The sequence below is a fragment of the Chionomys nivalis genome, chromosome 9, assembly GCF_950005125.1.
Source record: "Chionomys nivalis chromosome 9, mChiNiv1.1, whole genome shotgun sequence".
NCBI classification, from domain to species: Eukaryota; Metazoa; Chordata; class Mammalia; order Rodentia; family Cricetidae; genus Chionomys; species Chionomys nivalis.
The window spans coordinates 55,560,857-55,586,888 of record NC_080094.1 but is presented as its reverse complement, the minus strand read 5'-3'; the positions used below and the strand labels follow the sequence as shown (position 1 = coordinate 55,586,888).

The following is a 26,032-nucleotide window of genomic DNA, read 5'->3' as shown; positions in this document are numbered from 1 at the left end:
AGAATTTCTTGTTCTAAACACACATTTTAATAGTATTTGATAGAGAAGACTCCTGTCTCTTACTGCTAAAGAGATAGCTCAGTGGTTAAGAACACTTGCTGCTCTCCCATGTCAGGTGAGTCAGAAAAAGCTTTCCTCAGGCAAACACGTGACACACACATAACTAAGTCTAAAACTTTTTTGCTAAAAAGATAACTCAAAAGTGTTTGCACTATTTTTGTCTTCAGTTTCCTCTGTGGAAGGAAAAAAACTTCATGATCCAGTTTCCAGATGAAGTTGTCAAATAATGGAAACATACAACATATCCTTCTAATCAAATTTAGTTTATTTCAAATTTGTACCAAAAAAAAATATTCCAGGCTTCTCTTCAAATCATTTTCAAAATATGTTTTTAAACCTCTTGTCAGTGCTGTCATCCCAAAAACTGCCAGAACTCACGTGGTCCAGCCCCTCACCCCAAGAATACAGGTAGTCTACATGATGGGTGGTCGCAGGGCAGGATGAGGCTGTGCTGGTGCTCCTGTCTCATAGGGAGGGTGTTACTTTAGGACAATAAATATGTGCTGAATATTAGCAAAGACAGCGAGTCCTATGCTTTGTTGCCATGGCTCTTTGTTCTGTGGTTCTGCTACTTCATCCTCAGCTCTTGGCCTCCTGGGCTGTCTCCACACTTACCCCTATGGCTATACTGTCTTGATTTTCCAGAATTCACTTAAGAGGAAGAAAGCAGGAACCTAAGCTGCAAGTCCTTCCCCAGTTTTAGATTAAAAGATTATAATAAATTGATAACATAGAAAGTTGAGGGACATACCCTAAACCAGTCTTGCCTCGTTTCCTGAACTCAGTGGTGTCACAGGGGGGGAAATGCAACTTGATTTTCTTTTCTCCATTTAAGTAGTAGCCCCCAAGTCATTGAAATGTGATTATTTTCCTAAAATTACTTCCAGTTCTTCCAAGTCTTTTTGGAAAGCTGAATCCTAAGAGACAAAACAAATCCAGTACAGAATCAGAATTAAGCTTTTCCCTAATTGCTAGAACCTGACGGGCTCTTTGCTTCTATACTGAGCTGTTACCAGTCTTCCTAACTTTCCCCATGACAGTTTGAGTCTATGCACCTCACATACATGTAGGTGACTCCACATAAAATAGTAAAAGGTAACTCTGTGGCGGATATCAGTATTTAAAGGCTCTTTTGAAAAATTTTACTTGGGCCTGAGGGGAAGGTGGGCAATAAGTAAAGCATTTGCCATTTTAGTATTAGTGTGTGAATGCAGACCTCAGAACTCACATCAAAGCCAAGGGCAGTAACACAGCTGGTGTAGCCAGTGTTCTTAAGGGGGATGAGAGAAGAAGATGGAGAATCAAGACCCTGAAGCTCTCTGGCCAGCTAGCTCAGCATGCACAGTGGCGAATAACAAAGAGACCCTGTCCCAACCTGAGGTGGAAGACAAGGACTGCCGCCTGAGTGTTGTCCTGACCATGTATGAGAGTCATGGCATACACAGAGCATTGCCAAGCTAAGTTGTGGTATATTGCTGTGATCCTAAGTACTTGGGAAGCTCAGACAAAACAGTCAGATGGAGGCCAGCCGAAAGTTACATTTTGACATGCTGTCTTTACGAAAATTACTAGTTTACCTCATTAGTGACATCTGGCAGCTCCTGAGCCAACTTCATCCACCTTCTAGCTTCAGAGTTTTTTCCTAATTCTCTATAGCACTGAGAAAAAAGAACAATGAAAACTTAAAAACATAAAGAGATCAGAAAGACTCATGTACACAGAAGCTGAGAGTGACAGTGCACACCTGTAATCCCAGCACTCAGGAGGCAGAGGTAGGCTGTTCTCTGAGTTCGAGGCCAGCCTGGGCTGTTACACAAAGAAACCCTGTCTTGAAAAACCATGGGGTAGGGGGAGAGATACAGTAGCTCACATTACCTACTAATAATCTTGTTGCTAATACACCCTCCAGTATAGCTCTCAAAAAATAGGGGCCTAACAGTATAGATGGTTCAGTGGCAGAGCAGACATGTTTAATCCCAGCACTAAAAGATCCCAGAAATACAATTTAAGTATTTCCACCTATGTTGAAGGTAAATTTACCTTAGAAATATACACCCGTCCAGCTTTTGAAAATCCTGGCTGTAGTTCTTCAGCCTGGAGAAAAAAGAAAATCACTTTATTAAGGGGTTCATAAATTCAATTCAAGCTGTACTAGAAAGTTATAAGTAATCACAAAATCTATTCATTGGGTCTGGTGATTACCATTTTTATAAACTCCAAGTAGTTCTCATTTTCCCTTAAGGTAGGAAATACAAAATGATCCCCAACTAGGAAACACCTTCAACAGCAAAGGTCCCAAGAACAGCATTGTGGCTTCCGCCCACCGTTCCCTTCTTGATACCTTTAGGAAGCTCTGAAGCGCGTCCTGCACAGTGGCAGTAAGTGGGCTTTCAAACAAGGCTGTAGCTGTTTTTTTTTCCAACCAGCTCAAGTGAGAGACCTGCCACCAAAAAAATTAAGGTGTGAAATAGGTTTTAAGTCATTTTTTTAAGCCAGGTGTAATGGCGCACGCCTTTAATCCCCAGCACTTGGGAGGCAGAGACAGCCGGGTCTCTGAGTTGCAGGACACAGCCAGGGCTACACAGAGAAACCCTGTCTTGAAAGAAAAAAAAAAAACAAACAAACAAAAAACAAAGCTTTTTTGGGCCAAACATGTACCTGTAATCCCAACACTATAGATACAAGAGAATCAGTTCAAAGGCAGTCTGGGGCTACATGAAATCCCATGTCCAAAAAAAGTTTCAGGCTCAGCAATGTAAGGTCACTGGATGCCAACTCTAGACCTAAGCAGCACTTACTTAAATGACTGAAGGAAAGAACCAACTTCCTCAGGTTGTCTTCTGACCCCCACACATTCCCATGTGTGTGCCCACATATATACAAGCACAGAGGGGTTTCTCTGTGTAGCAGCTCTGGCTGTCCTAGAACTCACTGAGATTTGCTTATCTTTGCCTCCCAAATGCTGGGATTAAAGGCGTGCACCACCATCGCTCGGCACACAGACTTTTGAAGTTTCTTGGGTTGGGACACAGCTTTTGTAGCCGAGTGTGATTCCTGTAGTCAGTCACCAGCACTGTCAAAGCTTCCATGGGAATGGTAAATACACATGTTCTGCATTAAAGACATGTCTGCATCCAGACATGGTGTTAGACACCACACAACGTTACACCTAGCATGTAGGAGGCTGAGGCCAGCCTGGGCTTCAACGACAGGGTCATCTACCAATAGCATGAGTGATTCTGAGGAAATAAGAGTAGGACGAACACTGAGGACCTTACTGGAGACTGGTGTGACAGGAACTCACCTGGTAGCACCACCTGCCAAGAAGAAAGTGACTCCTGGGGTCTTCTGGCTGAAGTGCAATGGCTTTGTCCACATGTTCCTGAGGAGAGAATACAAACTAACATCAAGCCCAGAGTTGATCCGAAAAGAGCCGCAAAGCACCAGGTCTGCAGGGAAGCCGGTCTAAGGGAGCAAGGAACCTGGACTGGGGGCAGCACAAGGCAAAGAGAAGCCTGTCCTCACCTTGAAGCTAAAGCCACTCTGGATACGCTTCGAGATGCCCTCATGCTCAGCCAGCTGACCACAAAGCACTGCATACCTAAGGGGGGAAGCAGCAAGCTCAGGGACGAGGACCAGACTGTGAGCGCAGGGAATGTGAGCATCACCCTTGTGTGGTTACATTCCCCTCTCCTATAGAACTGAAAAGGTGCTTTTCATCTGTACACAGTACTCTCCTCCTAGACTCATCATGGTCCCAGTTAATACTTAGTAGAAGGCCTACAACAGTAATTCTCCAGAGTAATGCTAGGTTTGGTTCATGTTTAAGCCCTTTCTCTCCCTGCTGGACATGCCCCACACACAGACACAAAGAGTAAATCTCTCCTTATACTTTAGATCATTTAGTCAGGTGTGATGGCACATTTCAGTAATTGCATCACTCACAAAGCTGAGGTAGGCGGTTTGTCTCGAGTTTGAAGCCAGCTTGAGCTATATAACAAAACCCTGTGTGAAACAAAAACAGGCAAGATCTCAACCCAGATTCTGGATTCATTGTTTTCTGTTTTCTGAGACAGGGTTTCTCTGTAGCTTTGGAGCCTGTCCTGGACTCACTCTGTAGACCAGGCTGGCCTCGAACTCACAGAGATCTGCCTGCCTCTGCCTCCCGAGTGCTGGGATTAAAGGTGTGCGCCACCACTGCCTGGTTTAGCCCAGATCTTTAGATGTCCCTTTGATCCTAGAGTACAGTCACAATATCATAGACACTTAGAGTAGTTAGATTGTAGTTTAGTGATCTATCATGTGACTGGGTTTGGCTTCAATACTGCAAACCATCTGAAAAATCAGCATCAAACTACAAGAGATGTCTAAGTTCTTATTACTACTTTCTGACTGTATATTAGGTCTCTCTAGATGAACATACAGGTAATGTATCATTAGGCAGGAGGAATCGTTTTTGACATGGTCAAATGATTTTGTTAACTTGGGAACTAATGGAACAGAGGAAGAAAGATCTATTTTAGCCCTCCCCCCTCACATCCTCACTGCCAGTGGAACAAATTAACCTTTGTCTTCTAGGGGCTGGGAAATGTAGCCAGGGGCCCAGTACCACAGGGGTAAAGTACTTGCCTAGCATATGTAAGGTCTTTGTTTAGTGCTTTTGGGAAGCCAGGAGAATCCAAACTTTTTAAAAGCTATATATATTATGTCTGTGTCTAACATAAGAGCTGAGATCAGAAGAGGGCATCAGAGTGCCTGCGCTGCAGTCAGTGGCAATCGTGAGCCACTTGACTTGGGAGCTGGAAACTGAACTTGAGTCTTCTGAACTATAAAAAATGTAAACTTAATGTGTTTACAAAGACATTCCATGCCACACAATGTGAAGGTCTGAGGACAACTGTGGAGTCAGATCTCTCCATACACCTTCACGTGTATTCTGGGGCTCAAACTCAGGTCTCCAGACTTGCCCTGCCTACTTGAGCCATCTATCACTCCACCCACCCTCAACCCAAACTTAGGGCCGTGTGGGCAATTTAGTTCAGTGGTAGAGTGACTTCAATTCCCAGCACCACACACAGAAACCAGGAGAAGACGGAACCACCTGTCCTCTGCCCCAAACACCCACACTCGAAGCAAAGTTGACAACGATGTCTTCCCATGCCCAAGTTTTCACAGATTTGTTAAACAGCTTGCAAGGGTGTGGGGGGTAGGCTTGTATTGGTCACTTGGCTCATTTCCATGTACAATCCAAACAGTTGTTCCTTAGGAGTAATTTAAAAACAAAAAAAAACTGCTGTTTTCATCCTTGAGAGCCCAGGGAGAGCAATGACACCTAGAAAGTTACCTGGCTTCTGGGTAGAACCTTTGCACGGAAACTTTCAGCCATAGATGGAAAAACACAGCCTCTCAGCTTACAATCTGAGGGTAGAGATTTGAAAAGCAAAGGACAGTAGAAGAAGAAGTTTTTTTGTTTGTTTGTTTTTTTAACTAAACAGATGGTGGAATCAGGGCCCAGGACATGAACTGGCCTTGGCACAAGCCAGCTGGCAAAACTTTTCTCCCAAAAGACCACAAAGGCCTGACTTTTGTGCGGTGCTGAGTGTGGCACCAAGGCTCTACCTGTGTGTACCAGGTAAGCACTCTACCACTGTACTGTACCCTCAGCCCAGGAAGCTATCAAGTTCTACTAAGATGATCATTGAGTTTCCTGGATGTAAGCTCACATCTCATGCAAACCAACCAAAGAAGCCAAGGTCTACTACCAGCCAGGGATCACAGCTGGGGAAAAGAGCTTTTTGCAGGACAGAAACTACAGGTTCTCCCAGCTTCCCTGAAGAACTCCAAACCAAGTGTGTGGCCAGAGTGACTCTGGGAAAGATGCTCAGTCCTCTTAGCCCCAGCTGAGCTAAGCTTGTGTTTTCCCTGGCCTTACCCTCCAAAGCACACTTTCCTGCCCGACTGGGGTATGGTGAGACATGTAGGGATCTCAGACTTGTGCCCCCTAGTTCCTCAAGCAAATGCCTCTGTCCAGGGTAATGGAAAGGGTCTGCTCTGGTCTTAAAGGCCGGCAGGGTATTATTACCACTGGTGACTTTCAGCACTCTCGTCTCCCTTCTCCAGAGCAGCCTCTGCTTCTTCTTTTCCTGAAAGACAGAGGTAGACCCAGCGTTAGCACAGGCCCCGGGGCACACTCCAGCGAGAAGCAGAGCGGGAAGAATGACCCCTCGCTCTGCAACACAGCTTCCCCACCTCCAGCAGCAGTGGCTTGATTGTTTGGAGATACATACGGGCTCCCCATGTAGCTCAGACTAGCTCTGAGCTTGAGATCCTGCCTGCACCTCTCAAGTACTGAGAGTACAAGCAGTGCTGTGCCTGGCTCAATCCCACCATCTCTTTATGCCTGCCTGATGTTCCTGAAGTAAATTTTAGGAATTCAATATGAGAAAGGAACCATCAGAAACTGTTTGCAACAGACCTTACTCTGAAAGGTCTGTACGCTTAAGGATGCTCATATATCACTAGGATTGTATATTAATTTAGTTATGTTTGTATTTTATTTGGAAAGTGTTCATGATCTTATTTTTAAAAATCGTTTTTTGTTTGTTTTTCGAGGCAGGGTTTCTCTGCATAGTCTTGGCTATCCTGGAACTCACTCTGTTGACCAGGGTGGCCTTGAACTCACAAAGATCTGGCTGGCCCAGGGATCCACCCAGGACATGGATGCTGGGGACACAAGCTATGGTCCTCACACTTGCACAGCAAGCACTTTCTCCACTGAGTCAACCAGTCCTGCCCCCTGCAGATCTTCCAGACTTTTTTTAAAGTCAGTCTCATTGTGTAACCCAGGATAACCTCAAACTCAACACTCTTTCCTGCCTCAGCCTCTGAATGTCGGACTATATGGTCCGATGCTTTTGCTGCCACAACTGACTTCCAAGAATTTTATGCCTTTAATCCCAACACTAGGGAGAGGCAGGCGGATCTCTGTGAGTTTGAGGCCAGCCAGGTCTACAAGAGCTAGTTCCAGGACAGGCTCCAAAACTACAGAGAAACCCTGTTTGGAAAAAGAGGATTGCTGAAAGTTGGAGACAGCCTAGGCCCAGTCTATGTAGCCAGTTCCAGTATAGCACAACGCTATGTAGTAAAACCCTGTCTCCAAGAATTTGCTTATTTTTTTTTTACTTATTTATTTTGTTTTTTGTTTTTTCAGACAGTTTCTCCATGTAACCCTGGATGTTCTAGAACTTGTTCTGTAGACCAGGCTGGACTCAAACTTAAGAGGATCTGCCTGCCTTGCCTCCTGAGTGCTGGGATTAAAGGTGTGCACCACCACTGCCCAGCAGTTATTTGTTTTTAAGATAGGGTCTCATTAGATACTTCAGAGGTCTCATTGTGACCTCAAATTCAATCTTCCTAAATGCTCAGTATATGCCACCACCGTCTACCTGAAATTAGAAACCTTTGAAGAGAAAAACAAAATAATAATTGAACCGGAATCTCACAATGTAACCTCGTCTGGCCTGAGTCTGCAGTCTTCCTGCCTCAGCCCCCAAGTATTGAGATTACAGGTGTGATCCATCACCCCAGTTCATTCTCATTTTGAAAGTTCCCAGATTCTCTTACTTCAGGACTGCCAAGTCCTAAGAGCAGCACGGTGCAGTTGCGTTCTGCCTTCCAAAGTGGAAACTTAGCAGACAGACAAACAAGCCAGCAACAACCTCTCAAACTTTCTCCTAGGCACACACACATACTACACCTAGTCTCAGAACCTCTGGGCTACTGGCTCCAGATTCTTACGTAGGAGATAAAACCTCTCTGCTTAAGATAGGCCGCCCCTTCTTTCTGGTTGGAAAGTCAAAGCAAAGAACAGTATGACCACAACACAGACATTAAAAACAACCAACACCCATGCTATTGGGTCATAAGGGTGCAAGAGGCCTTGGAAGCCAGTTTGTCTCCACTGAGTAACTATGCTGTTCCTGCCCTGACATCATCTGGGCCAGCTGTACCTGCACAGTTGGTTACATTGCCATCAGGGACCTATCAGCATTTACCATTTAGGGCATAGGACTTCTTCTCACTCTCCTCCTCAGTAAGTTCAGACATGTCACTGTAGGCCCGGGCGAGACGCCACAGAAAGTCTTGTCGGCTTCCATACTATAGACCAAAAAAGAATAAATGGGTCTCCTCATCCGTGAGGAATGGGGGCCCTGGTCTTTCCCCACACTGTGTGTTTGTTCCACGGCAGCGGTCCGATCACTGGCATCTGGCAGTCCCTGTGCACAGCCTTCCCACTCCACAGCTGGCTATGCACAGTTAACTAGAGACATTATCTCCAGTTGATAGCTTGCATTATCTCTGGATAAGAACATTTTGGCCTCCTAATATTGTCAGGGTGGAAGGTCAACTCCAACAAGACATGCAGAAGTCTTTGGCTGACATAGGAAACTGCTCGTGAGAAGGGCGACTTCTGCATCATCAATGCCAGCACTCAGGAGACTGAGGAGGGTGGGTCTGTATTAGTTTGAGGTAGCCAGGGCTACTCAGTGAGACCTGCCTCAAGGGGTGAAGGGTGGTTTCTAATTTCAGGGAGGAATTTACAAAGTAAATTTGGTTTGTGAACCTGAGGGAAATGTTGAATGACCTACACAATGTCAATTATAATAGGAATTTTAAGTAGGGCAGGCAGATTTAGGCTCTGCCTCAAGGAAGACGAGAAACAGGGTCAGGGGAGGTACAAGCATCGGGTCCTTTGCAGAGAGGTAGGGCTCCTCAGAGTTCTACGTGAGGAAGACAGCCATGGCCCTTTCTCAGGGGCAGGGAGCTGTTGGGTAGGCTAGGACCCTATCTCCTTTCCCATGTGGCTTTGCTGGGTTTCTTTGGTTTGGGGTTGGTTGGTTGGTTTGTCTCATTCCCTGAGAGAGGGGCAAAGGAGGCAGGGAGCAGGCACTTGGAGCCTCACCGCCAGCTTATTGTTGAGCAGCAGCTGGAAGCCCTCGCGCTTGTTCAGCTCAGTGCCCCGGTGCAGCTCGTCTGCCTGCTGCAGGAGCAGCAGCATATCCTCAGGGACCGAGGAGCCAGCGGCCTCCGCAGCAGCAGATGCTGGGCCTAAAGCCACCTCCGCATCAAGGTCCAGAGAATCCTTCCTCCCCATCTGCACAGTCTCGCAGCTCACTTCGTCCTCGCCATCCTCGCTCTCCCTGTCGGAGTCCCGCTCGTAGTCAGACTCGGCATTGGCTGTTGTGTAGCTGGCAGAGGAATGAGAGACAGGTAAGCAAGGGGATTGTTTAGTCAGATGAGGGACCATACAGCACTGCTGTCCACTGAGCCAGATTGTTTCTCACATAAAGGCAGAAACCAGTCTTCAAGAGAAAGCTTGAACTATTAGCTAGGGAATGATCAAAGAAAAAAGGAGTATCCAGTCAGTTAGGGGATGTGTGCTGGTCAGAGTCAAATATAAGATCCCTCTGTTTAGCTACCACTTGAACTGCAAAAGGCAAAAAGGGGGGAAATGTTTAAGAATTAGAGGTCATGGGGCTGGAGAGACGGCTCAGGTTAAGAGCATTGGCTGCTCTTCCGGAAGTCCTGAGTTCAGTTCCCAGTTTCCACAAGTCTAACTGTAATCCCAAGGAATCTGATGCCATCTTCTGGTGTATGGACATACATGCCAATGAAACACCCATATACATAAAGTACATAAATAAATCTTTTTTAGAAAGTAGGCTGCAGTCTGAGTATGGCAACACACATCTATAATCCCAGCACTTGGGAAGTAAAGGCAAGAGGATCAGGAATTCAAGGTAATCTTTGGCACATTTGAAGCCAGCCTGGGCTATATAAGACCAAACAAAAAGAGTATCTCCAGCCGGGCGATGGTGGCGCACGCCTTTAATCCCAGCACTCGGGAGGCAGAGGCAGGCGGATCTCTGTGAGTTCGAGACCAGCCTGGTCTACAGAGCTAGTTCCAGGACAGGCTCCAAAGCCACAGAGAAACCCTGTCTCAAAAAACCAAAAAAAAAAAAAAAAAAAAAAAAAAAAAAGAGTATCTCCAAAACAGGACTGGTGAGATCGCTGGGTGGGTAAAAGTGCTTGCTGTACCGTCTGGTGACCCGAGAGGACCAACTTGTCCAGTTGTCCTCTGACCTCACATGTGGCATGTACCTGCCCACATTCATATACACACACAATAAAACGTTTTTAACAAACAAGTAGGGGCCTAATCTAGGAGGTAGGGGTTTATCCTTGAAGAGAGTAATGTCGTCCCTGGATCATTCGCAGCTTTAGCGGAGAAGCCAAGGTGTGTGGCTGGCCTATCAGCTGAGCGTGAGAATGGGATTGTGGGAAGAGAAGACAAGTTCCTCAGGGCCTCCCACTGCTAAAGCTCCTTTCTGAGATGTTATCTGTGCTCCCTGGGTTATTCCAGCAGTGCAGATAGCATTCTTGGATGACCCTGCTGCTCTCAATTCTGTGTGTTTGTGGGTTTTCACCTGTAACCCCATCTACTTAGGAGTGTGGTCGCTCTGTGACTCCATCTGCTTAGGAGTGTGGTCTCTCTGTAACAGAAGCTGCCGTAAACTTCATTGCAGCAAGGATGTGGAGAGAAAGAGGACTTACTTGTTCTACAGAGGCTTTCATCTCACACCTTAAGAATGAGGACAGATCTAGAAAAATTGGGCCAGATTTTTGTGGTTTTGTTTTTATTAATGAGGCAAACTGGTTAGTGCTCCTACCCTGACCTGTGTCATGTTTCCTTATCATGTGCTTCTCCCTAAGGAGTGACCTCAGCCGGGGGCCTCTTTTGTTTCTGGTCCTCTCAGCATCCGACTTTGGGTCTAGGTGAATGGACCTTGCCTCTCACAGAGGACTCCTCAGACCTGTTTTTGCTAGACTGATAGGAATCCATGAGGAGCTATCTGGCAGGACATAGGTGGATTCTATTGCTTTGGTTCTCCTTTCCCTGAGGGCCTACTATTTTTGATGTCCTCTCCTCGATTTCCTTTGGTTTGGGTATGTTGAGGTTTGTTGAGAAGGAGGTTGAAGCAGAGTTCCAGGAATGAGATTATAGCATGTTAAGTGTGGGGAAAATGAGTCTTATTTTCCCTACATGGGATCCAGCACTGTGATATTCAGTCTTCAGCAGAAAGACAGACCCTGCAGTTCTCCTAAAAGATAGTTCCTTATTTTTTTCTTTGACAAAGTGTAAGCCAGTGTTAATAAATTAAAAGAGAAATTCTTGTCTCTCCACCTCAGCATTGCTTTATGCCCATTTCATATCATTGTCTGTGCTTTAATTCATACTTTTGATACCATTTCTGATGTGTAAAGTTGGCTGTCTTGTAAATATAAAGAGTTCGATTGTAAATAAACTATTGTGGTCATTAAAAAATGCTTTTAACATTAACAAAAAAAACTAGGGCTCAGGGGGTGGGGGGGATGTGTTCTTGCTAGATTACCTGCCAGCAGTGCACAATCCCCAGTGCTGAAACTACAGCAAGACTGGAGGAGGTGGGAGGGGATGCTTACAAACAGAGGCGGAACTGATCAGAGCTACGCTGCTGATAAGCTAACTTTGGTAGGTCATCCTTATCAGCCAAAGACATCTGCCAGAACCTACCTGAGTGGGTGCCAGCCTCTGAGGCAGAAGCAACAGCCACACATTTCCCAATCTCTTTCTCAAACTTGTACCTGTGACCAAGTTCAACCAAACCTCACTGACAGGAGAAGCAGCCTTGGGAATGTGGAAGAGTGGCAGAGGTCTGTTTCCAGCTGCTAACGACCCTATAGGATAACATCTGGGAGACTGCTACAAGCCAGGTAGTTTCCAGCTGCTAGCGACCCTACAGGATAACATCTGGGAGACTGCTACAAGCCAGGTAGTTTCCAGCTGCTAACGACCCTATAGGATAACATCTGGGAGACTGCTACAAGCCAGGTAGTTTCCAGCTGCTAGCGACCCTACAGGATAACAAGCCAGGTAGTTTCTAGGCACCAACACTACAGAGAAAGCCAAGCATCTTAGTTTTCTATCCACCAGCAGCTGATGAGGGTTCTTCTCTAACTGCTAGTTAAATCAGATAAGAAATGGGCCTGGGACAAAGTAGGATTTCGAGGGGCAGAACAAGACTCCAGAGAACCCTTGAGAAGCACAGAGAAGATTTTACATTTCATTTGGGAGCAAACCTTCCTCCCTGGAGTGAAAAATATAAAGGCAAGCTCCCATGGCCAACACAAAACAATCAAATAAGATAGTCTCTGCCCTAGGAGACACCCAACATCTGGCTGGATGCTGTAGAGAAAAGTGTTGTCATCTAGAAAGCCAGATGGGTGAGGTCCAGAAGGCACCAAGTGAGTAAGCAGAGCTGCTACTTAAAACAACTTCTGTTCTATTTGAAAAGGCAACCAGAGCATCAGCTATAAGAACCTGCAGGAGCCAGGCATGGTGGCAACTCCTTTAATCCCAGCACTTGGGAGGCAGAGGCAGGTGGATCTCTGTGAGTTTTGAGGTCAGCCTGCCCTATATAGCAAGTTCCAGGGCAGCCTGAACTACACAGAGAAACCCTGTAAGGTGGGGATGGGGGCAGACGGCATGATAGCAATATTTAGAGATCACCCTAGTGTCTTTCCCTTCCAGCAATTTACAATAAGAACCTAGAGATTAGGGCTGGGGAGGTGGCTCAACAGTTAAGAGCATTGGCAGCTCTTCCAGAGTTCCCAGTTCAATTTGCAACAACCACATGGTGACTCAGCCATCTACAATAGAATCTGATGCCCTCTTCTGGCATGCAGGTGTACATGCAGACAGAGCAGCATACACATAAAATGAATGAATTGGAAGGAAGGAAGGAAGGAAGGAAGGAAGGAAGGAAGGAAGGAAGGAAGGAAGGAAGGAAGGAAGGAAGGAAGGAAGGACGAACTTAGAGATTAAAGGAACAAAGAAAAACACCAGACTTCATAACCAATGAGCAGTGACAAATGAGACCACACAAGGGCAAGCTAGAGAAACTCCTGCAGAGGTTGGACAGTAACCTGCCTGAATGAAAAGATTCAGCTAGGGCCAAAGTAAAGGAATGTAACTGTGCGGAGAGGCTGAGATCCTAGTGGTACTCCTTGCTAGAGAAGGGAGACCACACGCTAGGGAAGTTCCAACAGGGAGATTGTGCCTCCGGTACTCCCAGGTGCACTGCTCTGGCTTAAAGGCCAGAACTCACAAAGCCAGGGAGCTGCAGAGGTGAGAGGGGGCCTTGTGAACCAGGACAGCTAGGGGACAGCTTGGCCTCATCAGCTCTACTGTAAGTTCTGTTCACGCCAAGTTGAAGCCTTACATCATGGCCACCATCCTGCGCTTAAGGGCCACGGCTACTCCATTTGCAACACTCCCTTACCTCCTACCTCCAACCACTGTGGAAATCTACCAGAGAAGGTTTCATTCAGTTGCCATGCCCCCAGGCTTTTGAGATCAGTACTCAAGAGAAACACAGTTCCCACAGTGGACAGGAGACTATGCCATCCTGCTCTGTTCCTAACAGAGAGCTGATGAATTGGAAATTAAAGATTCAGTTTCCCACACATCTATTCCTGCTGCTGACTGTTTTCTTTGACCTCCTAGTTCCCATTGGAGCACTGAGCCTGGAACATTCAGAAATGGCCAAGCCTGTGTCCTACGCCTAGGAGGCTCTTGTAGTAGAGATAAGCCACAGGAAACCTGAAATAATGGAGATCAGTGCCCAGAGAAAGGATGAAAATGCTTGGCTGGGATGCCCGGGAAGCTGGCATTTAAAGGCATGTTGCGTTCTTCAGGGAAAATATCGAGCTGTGTTTGGTACAATGCCCAGGGAATAAACTCACAAACCTGTACAATGATTCTGCTCCTGCCACTGCCAATCAACAGCTGGAAGCTCCGATTTGTTATTTGGACGAAGGAATATAGGGTAGGTGAGTCAGTCTGGCAAGGAAAGACACAGCTTACCACGCACACTGACCTGAGTTCGAGCCGAGGCCCCTCATGATGAAACGAGAGAACCAATTACTGAAAACTGTCCTCTGACCTCTACCTGTGCATGCACACACACAAGACATTAAATAATGTAAAAAGACTTGTAATACAATTAAATTTTAGAAAGACTGCAGCTGAGCTGTGGTGGCACACTCCTTTAATCCCAGCAATCGAGAGGCAGAAGCAGCCACAAAGCTACAAAGTTCCAGGACAGCCAGGGCTACACAGAGAAACCTTGTCTAGAAAAAGCAGGGGACTGGAGAGATGGCTCAGTGGTTCGGAGCACTGGCTGCTCTTCCAGAGGTCCTGAGTTCAATTCCCAGCAACCACATGGTAGTTCACAACCATCTGTAATGAAATCTAACGGCCTCTTCTGGTCTGCAGAGCACTCATACAGAAAGTATAAATAAATTAAAAAAAAAAAACCTAAAAAAAGCAAAACAAACAAAATAAGCAAAGCCATGGAGCAAGAAGCAGAAGGTGGCCCATCTTAGGCCAGTGAGCAGCCAGCACATGTGACAGGCTCAGTCTAAAGCAGGCATGGAGAGATTCTAGTGACCTCATCAAAGGTCAAGGACTGGGGGACCTGCAGCTTTTCGTGGAAGAGCCTGCAGAATCATCACTCAAGGCTCTTTCCTCCCTAAGGTACACATGCTTAAAACCATTTCAGAATGTTATGACCTCCTCCCAGAATTTCCCCTTGACCTATATGGCACCTCCCATGATGAAAAAATTATTCACCATGGCCACTGCCCCAGATAGCAGACAGCTAAGCCACAGTCTTTCCTGCACCACCACCAGCTTTCACGTGCCACAGGGTCAGTCATAGGGCTGAGCCTGGCGAAGCTGTAATTAAGAAAGCCATCCAACCCTCTGCTGCCCTACCCTGCTCCTTGTGACCATGGGTGCTCCACGCACCCATGCAGTAAAGCACCTACTCTGGCCGCTGACACCAGGAGATGAACTTGTTTATGTCACCTGTTAAGACACAGGATCTTATGAAGCAGCGTGAGTTAGCCTCAAACTCCTGAGTGCTGAATTACCTGCGTGTACCACCATACTTGGCTGACCCCACAGGTCTGTATAATTTCTTTAAATCACCAATTAAATAGTGCTGTTGGTGTTACTGCCCAGTCTTCTATGCTGATCTTTAAGAAAAATAAATAAAAGCAAACCAGGTGCTGGTGGCACACGCCTTTAATCTCAGCACTCAGAAGGCAGAAGCAGGTAGATCTCTGTCAATTCAAGGCCAGCCTGGCCTACAGAGTGAGTTCCAGGACAACCAGGACTACACAAATCTTATCTCAAAAAGTAAAAATAGATAAAAGCAAACAAAACATCATGAACAATCTAAGTTTTACACTTTGGCTTCAGGAAGGCTCTCCTGTCCTTCAGGGTTCTCTGTGCAGCCCTGGCTGTCCTGGAGCTCACTCTGTAGACCAGGCTAGCCCCAAACTCAGAGCCCCACCTGCCTATATCTCCTGAGTACTGGGATTGAAGGTGTGCACCTCCACTGTCCGGCCTGTTCTTCCCTCTTGAAAAGGTCACCCAGGTACTCTAGCGATGGCTCAGCAGGAAACCTGGGTTTGTTCCCGGCACCCACAAGATGGCTCATCCCCATCCATTAACTTCTGTTCAAGATCTATGCCCTCTTTAGGCACCAGGCACACAAATGGTATACATAAATACATGCAAACAAAACATTCATACACATAAAATAATTCTTTAAAGAAATTCAAGCTAAACAGCTGAAGAGATGGCTCAGCAGCTGAGAACTCTGACCTTCATTTGCTGACCTTGGCTCAGTGCCCAGCGGCTCACAATCTCTATAACTCCAGTTCCAATGGATCCAGTGCCCCCTTCTGATCTACACAGCCTCTTACATGTGTGTGGAGCATGTAAATTCACACAGCCACGAATACAAACACATAAATAAATACCAAACCCTCAATAAACGCTCGATAGGGCTGGAGGAATGGCTCAACTGATAAGAGCTCTTGCTGTACAATCATGAGGACCCGAGTTCAAATCCCCAGAAGTGAGATGTTTGTGTACCTGTAACCCAAGTGCTATGGGAGGCAGAGACAGGAAGGTTGCTGGGCCTTACTAGCCTCTAGCCTAGCCCCTGGTTCAGTGAGAGACCCTGTGTGGAGGAAGTCAAGTGAAGACTCATACAACAGAATATCTTTAGTCCTCCTCTAGCCTCCAGGCACACACACACAGACTTACACATGAGAACAACTCAACCCTCAGTCTCCCATTCAAGTGACCCAGTTTGCCAGGTTTCACAGCTCCTTAGTCCCAGTGCCCGCTATCAGTTCTTTCTTTGCAACCCCAATGTACGTCATTTCCGTCTCTACCATAAGGAAGCCCCTCTTGACAACACTGTTGGGCAAACTGAAAACTAGTTCCAGACAGGCATGGTGGAGCACGCCTTTAATCCCAGCACTCAGGAGGCAGAGGCAGGAGAATCTCTGCGAGTTCGAAGCCAGCCTGTCTACATAGTGAGTTTAAGGACAGCCAGGGTTACACAGTGAGACCCTGTCTCAAAAAACAAACAAACAAAAAAGACTAGTTCCACTAGCCCTCAAGTACACAAATAGAATTCAGACATCTAGACAACAATAAGAATGAACAAAGGCTTGGATTCTACAGCGAGATTTCACTTGTCTGGGCTGGGTGCTCATCAGTGGGCGGTGCATAGCACAGGTGAAACCCGAATTCAATCCCTGGCACCAAGAAATAAATACTTGTCTCAAGAGGCACCTGAGCAGAAGTCAAATCTGCCATTAAGCCAGCAGTGATGGCGCACACCTTTAATCCCAGCACTAGGGAGGCAAACAGGTGAATCTGAGTTTGAGGCCAGCCTGGTCTACAGAGTGAGTTCCAGAATAGCCTGGGCTGTTACACAGAGAAACCCTGTCTTGAAAAAACAAACAGGGGCTGGAGAGATGGCTCAGTGGTTAAGAGCATTGCCTGCTCTTCCAAAGGTCCTGAGTTCAATTCCTAGCAACCACATGGTGGCTCACAGCCATCTGTAATGAGGTCTGGCGCCCTCTTCTGGCCTGCAGGCAGACACACAAACAGAATATTGTATACATAATAAATAAATATTTAAAAAAAAAAGAAAAAACAAATGAATCTGCCATTAAAGGCCAATGGCAGGAACATGAAAAAGGACAGTAATTTTATTCTTAATTTTTGTAGGAAAACCAAACGAGAGACCAGGATGTAACCCATTGCAGAGTATTTGCCAGCACACTGGAGGTCCTGGGTTGATCCCCAGCAGGAAGAGCACGAGAAAATAACAACCCCTAAACAAACAAGGCTAAAGTAAGAGAAAACTACTACTGCACCATGGGCCCTTCCTGGGCAGTGAGCTGTGGCGTCTCAGACAATGGGAAGCACTCCCAAGGGCTACATTCCACAAATGTGCCAGTGATAGCCCTATGTGCCCTGAAGACCAAGCCCCTCCTCAGATCATAGCCTCAAACACGGCTGCAGATGAACCAGGCTGCCAGGACAATGGGATGGCAGCCGACACTCTGTCTGCCTTTGGAAGTTTTAGAATCCTGGTCTGAGTGACAAACCTCAAGAAGCTCGTGTTCTCCATCTGAGAAAGAGAACCCTGGTCACCCTGGTCACAGGATTATCCTGAGGATAAGGTAAGAAAACACCGCTAAGGAGCTTAGCACAGTATCAGGGGCAGGAATTGATGGCACCTAGTGTTACAAGGTGTGCCTGTGAAAGAGACCAGTCTGCTCGGGAGGACCCTGAATGGCTCATGTTCTAGTCAGGAGAAACATCAGCCTCTGAGTCTCACGGGCCAGCGGCATCACTGGTACCAGCAGTGCACAAAGGAAAAGGCTGCCACCAACGGATCACTCTGTCCTTGGGGCCAGAGTTTCCCAAGGAGCTGTGACTAGCTTGAGAGACTGTCCTACCTGCTGCTGTCAGCTCATGGTAAGTCCTATCATCAGATCTGCTGGGCACCTGTCACCTCCCCGCTGCACGGAAGGCTGCAAGGGAGCGTGGGCCAGACTGTCCTGTGAGGAAAGTGGCGCCTCGGGCGAGGATGGCATGACAGCCTACAGACTGGCCACACCCTGCTCAGCCACTCCAGGGAGGAAGTGAAGTTGTGAAATAATGCTTAGCCCTAGTGACGACACACAAAAATGCCCCTAAAAATGATGTAGAAAGAAAAAAGCCCTGGGCTGGAGAGACGACTTAGCAAGGAAGAGTACTTGCTGCTCTTGCGGAGAACCCAAGTTCGGTTCCCAGAACACACATGGCTGCTTAACAACCCTTTGTAACTCTGGTTCTAGGGAGATCTGGTGCCCAGTCCTGACCTCTGCAGGCCCCAGTCACATAAGTAGTGCACGTATATGCATAAAGGAAAGTAATGTAAGGAAGTCAGCTCAGGAAGGTAAGACAACACCAGAACTGCAGGCATTCCTATTCGTCTGAGTGGCATAAACGGGGACGCTGTTTCCATTCAGTCACACCCCTACTTTTATTTAAAAATTATTTCTGGCACCTTGTTTTGGATTGTGATAAACAATCTTTTGACAAGTACAATGCAGCTGCAGCTATGGCTGCCTCCAGGAGAGACACTCACCCTCCTTCACTCTCAGCGTCTGTGAGTGCAGCCCCTGAGGAGGCGGTGAAGTAGATGGAGCTGGAGCCGGTGGAGTCGCTCCTCTCCCTGGCAAAAGGGAACCGGCGCCGCCGAGCCACTCTCTGGTTCTCTTCTATATGCGATCTGGAAAGCAGGCCATGTCCCAGAAGGCATATCAGGACCCATACAGCCTGTCTTTCCCTCACTCCTCCCTCACTGAAGGACCAAGGAAGGAGAAAGTTCTGGGTCTTTACTCTCAGGAGAACAAAGGGGCCACCTGTTTGGCAGACTAAATTGGGAAGAACAAAGAGGTTGCACTGCTACCGTAGACCAAAGGGTGCACAGGCAGCAGGGCACTTGGGAAAGGGAGGGAACCAGATATGCGGCTTCTTCCACATTGGTTAACAGCTATAAAATGGGCTTGTTCCTTAGAGAGACCAGAAAAGGCAGAACACACGCCAGCTGAAAAAGTTGTAGGTGCCAGGAAAAGATGAGGGCTTGGGGAAGGCAAGAGAAGACAGGCCACTCACCGGACCGCCCCAACAATCTCCCCAGCCAGCCCTTGCAGGCTGCTCCGAAGATCCTCCACCTCCCGCCGCAGTGCCATAAGACTGGTCAGCACAAAGTCCAGGCGGTCCAGCACCTTCTCCTGCCCCGCCTGTGGGATGCTGGGCAGCACGGCAGCATCTCCTGCTTCACCTGGGACGGTCCTCAACTGCATTACTGGAGCAAGTGGAACAGGAGACAGAAACACGGGGGTGGGGGGGGAGCAAAAAACAAAAACAAATAAAAACCCTCAGACCGAGAATTGTAGAGCGTTTGCTTCTCTTGCCCTGCTTTGTTTTCAGATAGGGTCTACGAGCAGTCCCAGCTGTCCTGGAACTCACTATGTAGACTAGGCAGAGATCTACCTGCCTCTGCCTCCTGAGCTCTGAGTCTGAAAGCATGCAACACTATGCTGGGCCATTTGCTTCTCCTGGCAATTTACAGAGAAGAATCTGGGCCTCTGAGAGTATACATTTCACAGCTAAGTCATAGTACAAGTTTCAAGTCGCTATCCAGAAGAAAGAAAGAAAGAAAGAAAGAAAGAAAGAAAGAAAGAAAGAAAGAAAGAAAGAAAGAAAGAAAGTCTAGACCAACAAGATGACTCACAGGTAAAAGTAATTGCTGCAAAAGCTGACGACCTAAGTTCAATGCCCAAGTCCCACATGGTGAGGGACTTAGAATTTTTTAAAACACAGCAAATAATGTCAAATGCCTGCAAAGGTGTGGTACTTAGAAGGCAGGACAGCTGCTCTGCTAGAATTAAAAAACAAACAAAAAACCTTAGCCGGGCGGTGGTGGCGCACACCTTTAATCCCAGCACTCGGGAGGCTGAGGCAGGCGGATCTCTGGGAGTTCGAGGCCAGCCTGGTCTACAAGAGCTGGTTCCAGGACAGGCTCCAAAGCTACGGAGAAACCCTGTCTCGAAAAACCAAAACAAAAAAAAAACAAAACAAAACAAAACAAAAAAAAACCTTCAGCCAGGAGTGGTTGCAGAAGAGAAGGATCAGGGGTTCAAAACCAGCTTCAGCTACGAAGTATTTGAGGCTAGCCTGAGCTATGTGAAGCCCCGTCTAAAAAACACAAAAAGAAAAACATTGTCTTTGGCCTTATAGTGCCAAATACCAAGCAGTCAATACCAATTACACAGTAAAACAAAAACTGGGTTTGTTCAAATTCTGATCACACAATGAATAGTCAACTGCCTCTCTTGAGGCCATAATTAGTGTTATCAGAGGGGAGCAAAAAGAAAATGGGCAGTCACTAAGAAAAGGTCCATAGGGGGGAAAAAACTGGCCAAATTCCATGAGAAAAACATTGTTAACAAGCTAAATCTGCTCACACTAAAGTTCAGTGAAATTTAGGAACTCGGTAGCCATTTAAAGCAGCTGAACTGGAATATGCATTAGGGAAAAACTCAAGAAGCAGGGCTCACAGAGCAGACATGCATATATCCCTTGGTAAAGGGAATCTAGTAGCAACCTAGGCCAGCAGTGCTCAAGGCACAGCAAGGAAGACATCTAGAATGTGTCTGCTTCCTCTCAAGCTCAGGGGAGAACAGACCACTACTAAGGAATTACAAATGAGCCAAGCGCAAGGGCAAAAGACAGGGCACTGGCCACGCCACGTTACCACCACGCTATCAAACGCTAACAGCTGCAATCTAGGGTGATAAGTCGGGGAACACTCTCGAAGCACTGACATTTCCAGCTAGCAGGGAAGAAGAGGATCTGTGACTACAATGGTGGTCAGAGAAAAACATTTTCAATCAACATGAAATGAGAAGATCTAAGCTTCTATTACCCAAATAAGGGGCAGAGATCTGAAGGCCTAAATGCTTCGCTCAAATGAGTTAACCTGAAGGTTTTTTACAAAATGGAACTCGTTTCATCTGCTACTGCTGGCTCTCAGCCACTCGGCTTCGGTTGCACGAGTGTGCTTTCGGACCGCGTTGTGGAAAGTACACTGGACCAGATGACCAGGTCCAGCTTTTCCACTTACTCTGTAACAACCTTGGGAAAGTTACACAATCCCTCTAAATTTTCCTTCATAAAAATAATTTTAAAAACTTGGATTATTCTCCTCGTGTCCTTCACATTTGAATCCATAATTTGATAGTCAAGTTTTCAGAACTTTCTCTCCTACGAAAGGATTCCCTCTTCCTTCTTTCAGACTCTTCCTCCGTCTATCCCACCCCTCACCCAACACTACGCAAATGCCCTTCGTACACATTCATGAGTGTGACCAGAACTAAAAGTGAAAGCTACAGAGTCTTCTTGCACTTTCCCGTCAGAGGAAAGAGTAAGGCTTTCCTAAAAGAGTGAAACTCAGCCCTTCCACTGGCCGGTCCACCTGCTCTGCCAACGACAGCCCGGGCCCCAGGGTCATCAGTAAGTAATGACCTGTGCTCTTACCCTGGCGTCCACGCTCTGAAGCCTGCGCATAGTCCAGGGAATTGGGCAGACTGTGGCTCCGGCCACGGCTCTGGGCCCTTTTCCATCGCTGGCTGTAAAGGATGCACAGGAATCCAAGGCCGGCGGCAGTACCAAATAACAGTCCCAATCCGGCGCGGCTGCCACCCAGGGCCCCCAGTCTAGACATAGTGCACCTGCGGCCGGCGTAAAAATCAAGGGGGGAAAAGGGGTGGGGTGGGGGAGCGAACCGAGAGGGAGAGTCATTAGCCTGGTCCTCCACCCCGTTGGCAGAACCCGTTGCCCACAGCCTCACCCAAGTCTGGCCCCTCCGGTGCCGCAGCTCCTCGGCGCAGACAGACGCCCTGCCAGGGGGCAGCAGCTCCGGTCCGACGCGGCCCTGGCACAGCTCCTCCCTGCACTGCACGTGGCAGCCTCCCGGCGCCCTCCGAAATCACTCTGGAGACGAACTCAGACCCTTACCAGGCCGCCAGACACCATAGCAGCAGCAGCCACACGGGCCTCACGCTGTCAATGATCGTGACGTCCTTAACCAGCGCCACCTGCTCGGCGCGCTGGGCGAATGCGCGTGGAGATGACGCAGGCTCCGCCTCCCACCCGTGTCGAGGGGCGGGGCCACAGCTGCGGTCGGGCTGTGCACCTGTGCGGGAGCCCGAGGCTGGTGGGGCTAAGGAGTGGCTGAGTGTCCGGGGTGGTCCCTCGGTGGTCCCCAGAATGTCTCCGCAAATCACACGCAGCCCATACCTGGGAGATGCCGCCCTCCACGCCCCCTAACACTGTCTTTATTTCGGGCTGATTTAGTTGTTTACGGATTTTCTATCCAAACCATTTGCTAAAACCTAAACAACAGCGCCATTGCCAAATGAAATTTGAGCAGGTCAGTTGCTGGTTATTCGTAAAACGTCCCTAAATCGCTGGGACGTGACTTCTGCCAGCTGATAAAAACCCGTCTCAGGCTATGGAGGCTGCAGCAGAAGGATAACTGGGAGTTCAGAGCTAGCCAGGATTACACGGTGAATCCCTGTCTCAAAAAATTTTTGGGCCGGGCGGTGGTGGCGCACGCCTTTAATCCCAGCACTTGGGAGGCAGAGGCAGGCGGATCTCTGTGAGTTCGAGACCAGCCTGGTCTACAAGAGCTAGTGCCAGGACAGGCTCCAAAACCACAGAGAAACCCTGTCTCGAAAAACCAAAAAAAAAAAAAAAAAAAATTTTGGAAAATCCGGGCCTCGTGGTGCACTCCTATAATCCCAGCACTCAGGAGACAGTGGAAAGCGGATCTCTCAGAGTTGTTCGAAGTCAGCCTAGTCTCCAGAGCAAGTTCCAAGATAGTCAGGGCTATGCAGAGAAACCCTGTCTTGAAAAACAAAACAATACATACATACATACATACATACATACATACATACATACATACATACATACATAGCAAATTTAGAAAGAATACTTAACCCCTCATATCATCGGGTTGCTGGTGTAAGTCAAAGGTGGGGTGTTTGCCTCTCATGCAAGCAGATCCTGGGCTCAACTTGAGCTGTAATATTTTTCAATCCAGAATAGAGAAACAAATAAATTCATTTATCCATCTTGGGGTTTCTCCGTTCGTTTGTTTGGTTTTTTGCTGTTGTTGTTGTTGTTGTTGTTGTGTTTTGTTTTTATATTTGGAGACAGGCTGTCTTTGTTAGTTGCCATAGCTATGACGAAATGCCATGATCAAAGCAATCTGGGGAGGAAAGGGTTTATTTCATCCACACTTCCATATAACAGTTCATCATCAAAAGTTATGAGGGTAGGAACTCAAGCGGGCAGGAACCTGGAGGCAGGAGCTGATGCAGAGGCCATGGAGGAGTGCTGCTTACTGGCTTGCTCCTTGTAGCTTACTCAGCCCGCTTTCTTATAAAACCCAGGAACACCCATGTCCCCATCCACAATGGGCTGGACCCTCCCCTTTCAGTCACTAATTAAGATATTGTTGGAACTGGAGAGATGGCTCAGTGGTTAAGAGAACTGGCTGTTATTCCAAAGGTCCTGAGTCAATTCCCAGCAACCACATGGTGGCTCACAACCATCTGTGATGAGATCTGGTGCCCTCTTCTGGCCTGCAGGCATACATGCAGGCAGAACACTGTAAGCATAACAAATAAATTTTTTGTTTGTTTGTTTGTTTGTTTGTTTGTTTGTTTTTGGTTTTTCGAGACAGGGTTTCTCTGTAGCTTTGGTACCTGTCCCGGAACTAGCTCTTGTAGACCAGGCTGGCCTCGAACTCCCAGAGATCCCCCTGCCTCCGCCTCCCGAGTGCTGGAATTAAAGGCGTGCGCCGCCACCACCCCGCTCAAATAAATAAATCTTAAAAAAAAAAAAAGAAAGAAAGAAAAGAAATTGTGTTAGTGTTACAGAGCCAGGCATGGTGGTGCACACTTCTAATTCCAGCACTGGGGAGGCAGAGACAAGCAGATTTCTGTGAGTTAGAGGCTAAATGGGTCTACAAAGTGAGTCCCAGGACAGCCAGGAATGTTACACAGAGAAACCCTGTCTTTAAAAACAAAACAAGAAAAAAAACACCATTTCCTTACAGCCAGATTTTATGGAAGCACTTTCTCATCAGAGAGGGGCCCTCATCTCTGACGATTCTAGGTTGTGTCTGGTTGACACAATCAGTCTGTGCACAGTGTCTCACTATGTAGCCTTGGATGACCTGGAACGCACTGTGTTGGCCAGGATGTCCTCAAATTCAGAGAGATCCACCTGCCTCTGTCTCCCCTGTGCGGGTACCACACCTGGCTATCTGACCATATATTTAAACTTGCATTTGAGGGGGAGGGGGAGGGAAATGGGAGGCGATGGCGGGGAGGAGGCAGAAATCTTTAATAAATAAATAAGTAAATAAACTTGTATTTGATTCCAATTATTTAAACTGGTTCTGATACCGTACCATTTCTGCTATCTGTGTTTTGTTTGTTGCTGTTTTATTAAGTCAGGGTATCACTATGTAGCCAGGCTGGCCTCCAAAACTCCTCCCCACCTCTGGTTTTAGAGACAATCTCAGGTCTCACGAATGCTAGGCAAATGCTGTGCCACTGAACCACACCACCAATCCTTCTCTCTCTCTCTCTCTCTCTCTCTCTCTCTCTCTCTCTCTTTCTCTCTCTCTTCCTCCTCCTCCTCTTCCTCCTTCCTCCTCCTCCTCCTCCTTCTTCAGTACTTTTAAATTTGAGACCAGATTTCAAGTTGCCCAAGCTAGCTTCACTCTGTAGCGCAGGCAGCCCTTGAACTTGTGATACTTCTGAATCCCCATTGTCAACAGCTGGGATTACATGTTTTTGCCTTAAAGCCAAACTCCGGTCTCTCTGACCTTCTGCTTTGTCCTCCCAAATGCTGGGATTACAGACTTGCCTGACTCCAAATGTATTCACATACATACACAGTATCTCACAATTTAAAGATGGACACAGGATTAAAGATCAATAGATAACTCGAGTTAAGGACTTTTGGAGGACTAATCTGCACATTTCCACTGTCATCAAACATTTTGGAGCCAGGCAGTAATGATACACGCCTTTAATCCTAGCACTTGGAAGGCAAAGGTAGGTGGATCTCTGTGAGTTTGAGACCAACCTGGTCCACAGAGCAAGTTCCAGGACAGTTAGGACTACACAGAGAAAACCAGTCTCAAACAAATTCAAAAGCAAAACAAACAAACAAATCATTGTGACTGCATGGACCCTGTACATAACAAAGTCAGTAACGTGCTTGCCATGCAATAACAATGTATGTTAGACACCAGAACACATGTAAAATCTGGACACAGTAGCATGTGTCTGCAATCTCAACCCTCCTACCAGCAGAAGGGCTGTGGAGACAGGAGAGACCCTGCCTCAAACAAGTAAGACAGCAAGGACATACACACTTGGTTGTCCTTAGACCTCCACACTCACAAGTTTCAGGCACAGGAACTAAGAACTAATATTTTAGTTAGCATAAAAAACTATGGGTTTTATTTTGTTTTGTTTTTTTTTTTTTTTTTTTTTTTTGGTTTTTCGAGACAGGGTTTCTCTGTGGTTTTGGAGCCTGTCCTGGAACTAGCTCTGTAGACCAGGCTGGTCTCGAACTCACAGAGATCCGCCTGCCTCTGCCTCCCAAGTGCTGGGATTAAAGGCGTGCGCCACCATCGCCCGGCTATGGGTTTTATTAAGACACTTTTGTACATATATACAATTGTACTTTATTCATATTCTATCTTCCATTTTCCTCTCGTACTCACTTTCCCCTAAATTGGGGATTTTTTATAATCATCATCATCTATAGAAAAGTTGGTACAAAGTTCTGAATAAACTTTTTTTTTTCAAGACAGGGTTTTGTAGATGGAAGTTTCTGTCCTGCTCATTCTGC

At 46.9% G+C, this 26,032-nt stretch overlaps 1 protein-coding gene across 2 annotated transcripts; it reads right to left on the bottom strand.

Moving 5' to 3' along the window:
* Positions 1-310: 310 nt before the first annotated feature.
* Positions 311-22,165, bottom strand: Rmdn3 (regulator of microtubule dynamics 3). Of its 2 annotated transcripts, none has more exons than XM_057781888.1 (13): positions 22,109-22,165; positions 21,629-21,822; positions 19,202-19,394; positions 18,672-18,815; positions 9,023-9,308; positions 8,115-8,217; positions 6,143-6,203; positions 3,586-3,661; positions 3,365-3,442; positions 2,402-2,500; positions 2,101-2,154; positions 1,638-1,718; positions 311-977 (listed from the first exon to the last, which is right to left on the bottom strand). In XM_057781888.1, the coding sequence occupies exons 2-13, from the start codon at positions 21,813-21,815 to the stop codon at positions 924-926; spliced, it is 1,416 nt and encodes a 471-aa protein (XP_057637871.1). In that variant the 5' UTR covers positions 21,816-21,822; positions 22,109-22,165; the 3' UTR covers positions 311-923. The 2 variants fall into 2 exon arrangements, with proteins under 2 accessions (XP_057637871.1, XP_057637870.1); XM_057781887.1 differs by having other exon boundaries at positions 21,942-22,162.
* Between the last annotated feature and the right edge of the window lie 3,867 nt (positions 22,166-26,032).

Coding starts and splice junctions, on each gene's coding strand:
- Rmdn3 (XM_057781888.1), bottom strand. CDS start 21,815: ATGTCTAGACTGGGGGCCCTGGGTGGCAGCCGCGCCGGATTGGGACTG. Junction 19,395..21,628: donor TTCAGAGCGTGGACGCCAGG/GTAAGAGCACAG, acceptor CACTTGCTCCAG/TAATGCAGTTGAGGACCGTC. Junction 9,309..18,671: donor GACGCTGAGAGTGAAGGAGG/GTGAGTGTCTCT, acceptor TTCCTCTGCCAG/CTACACAACAGCCAATGCCG.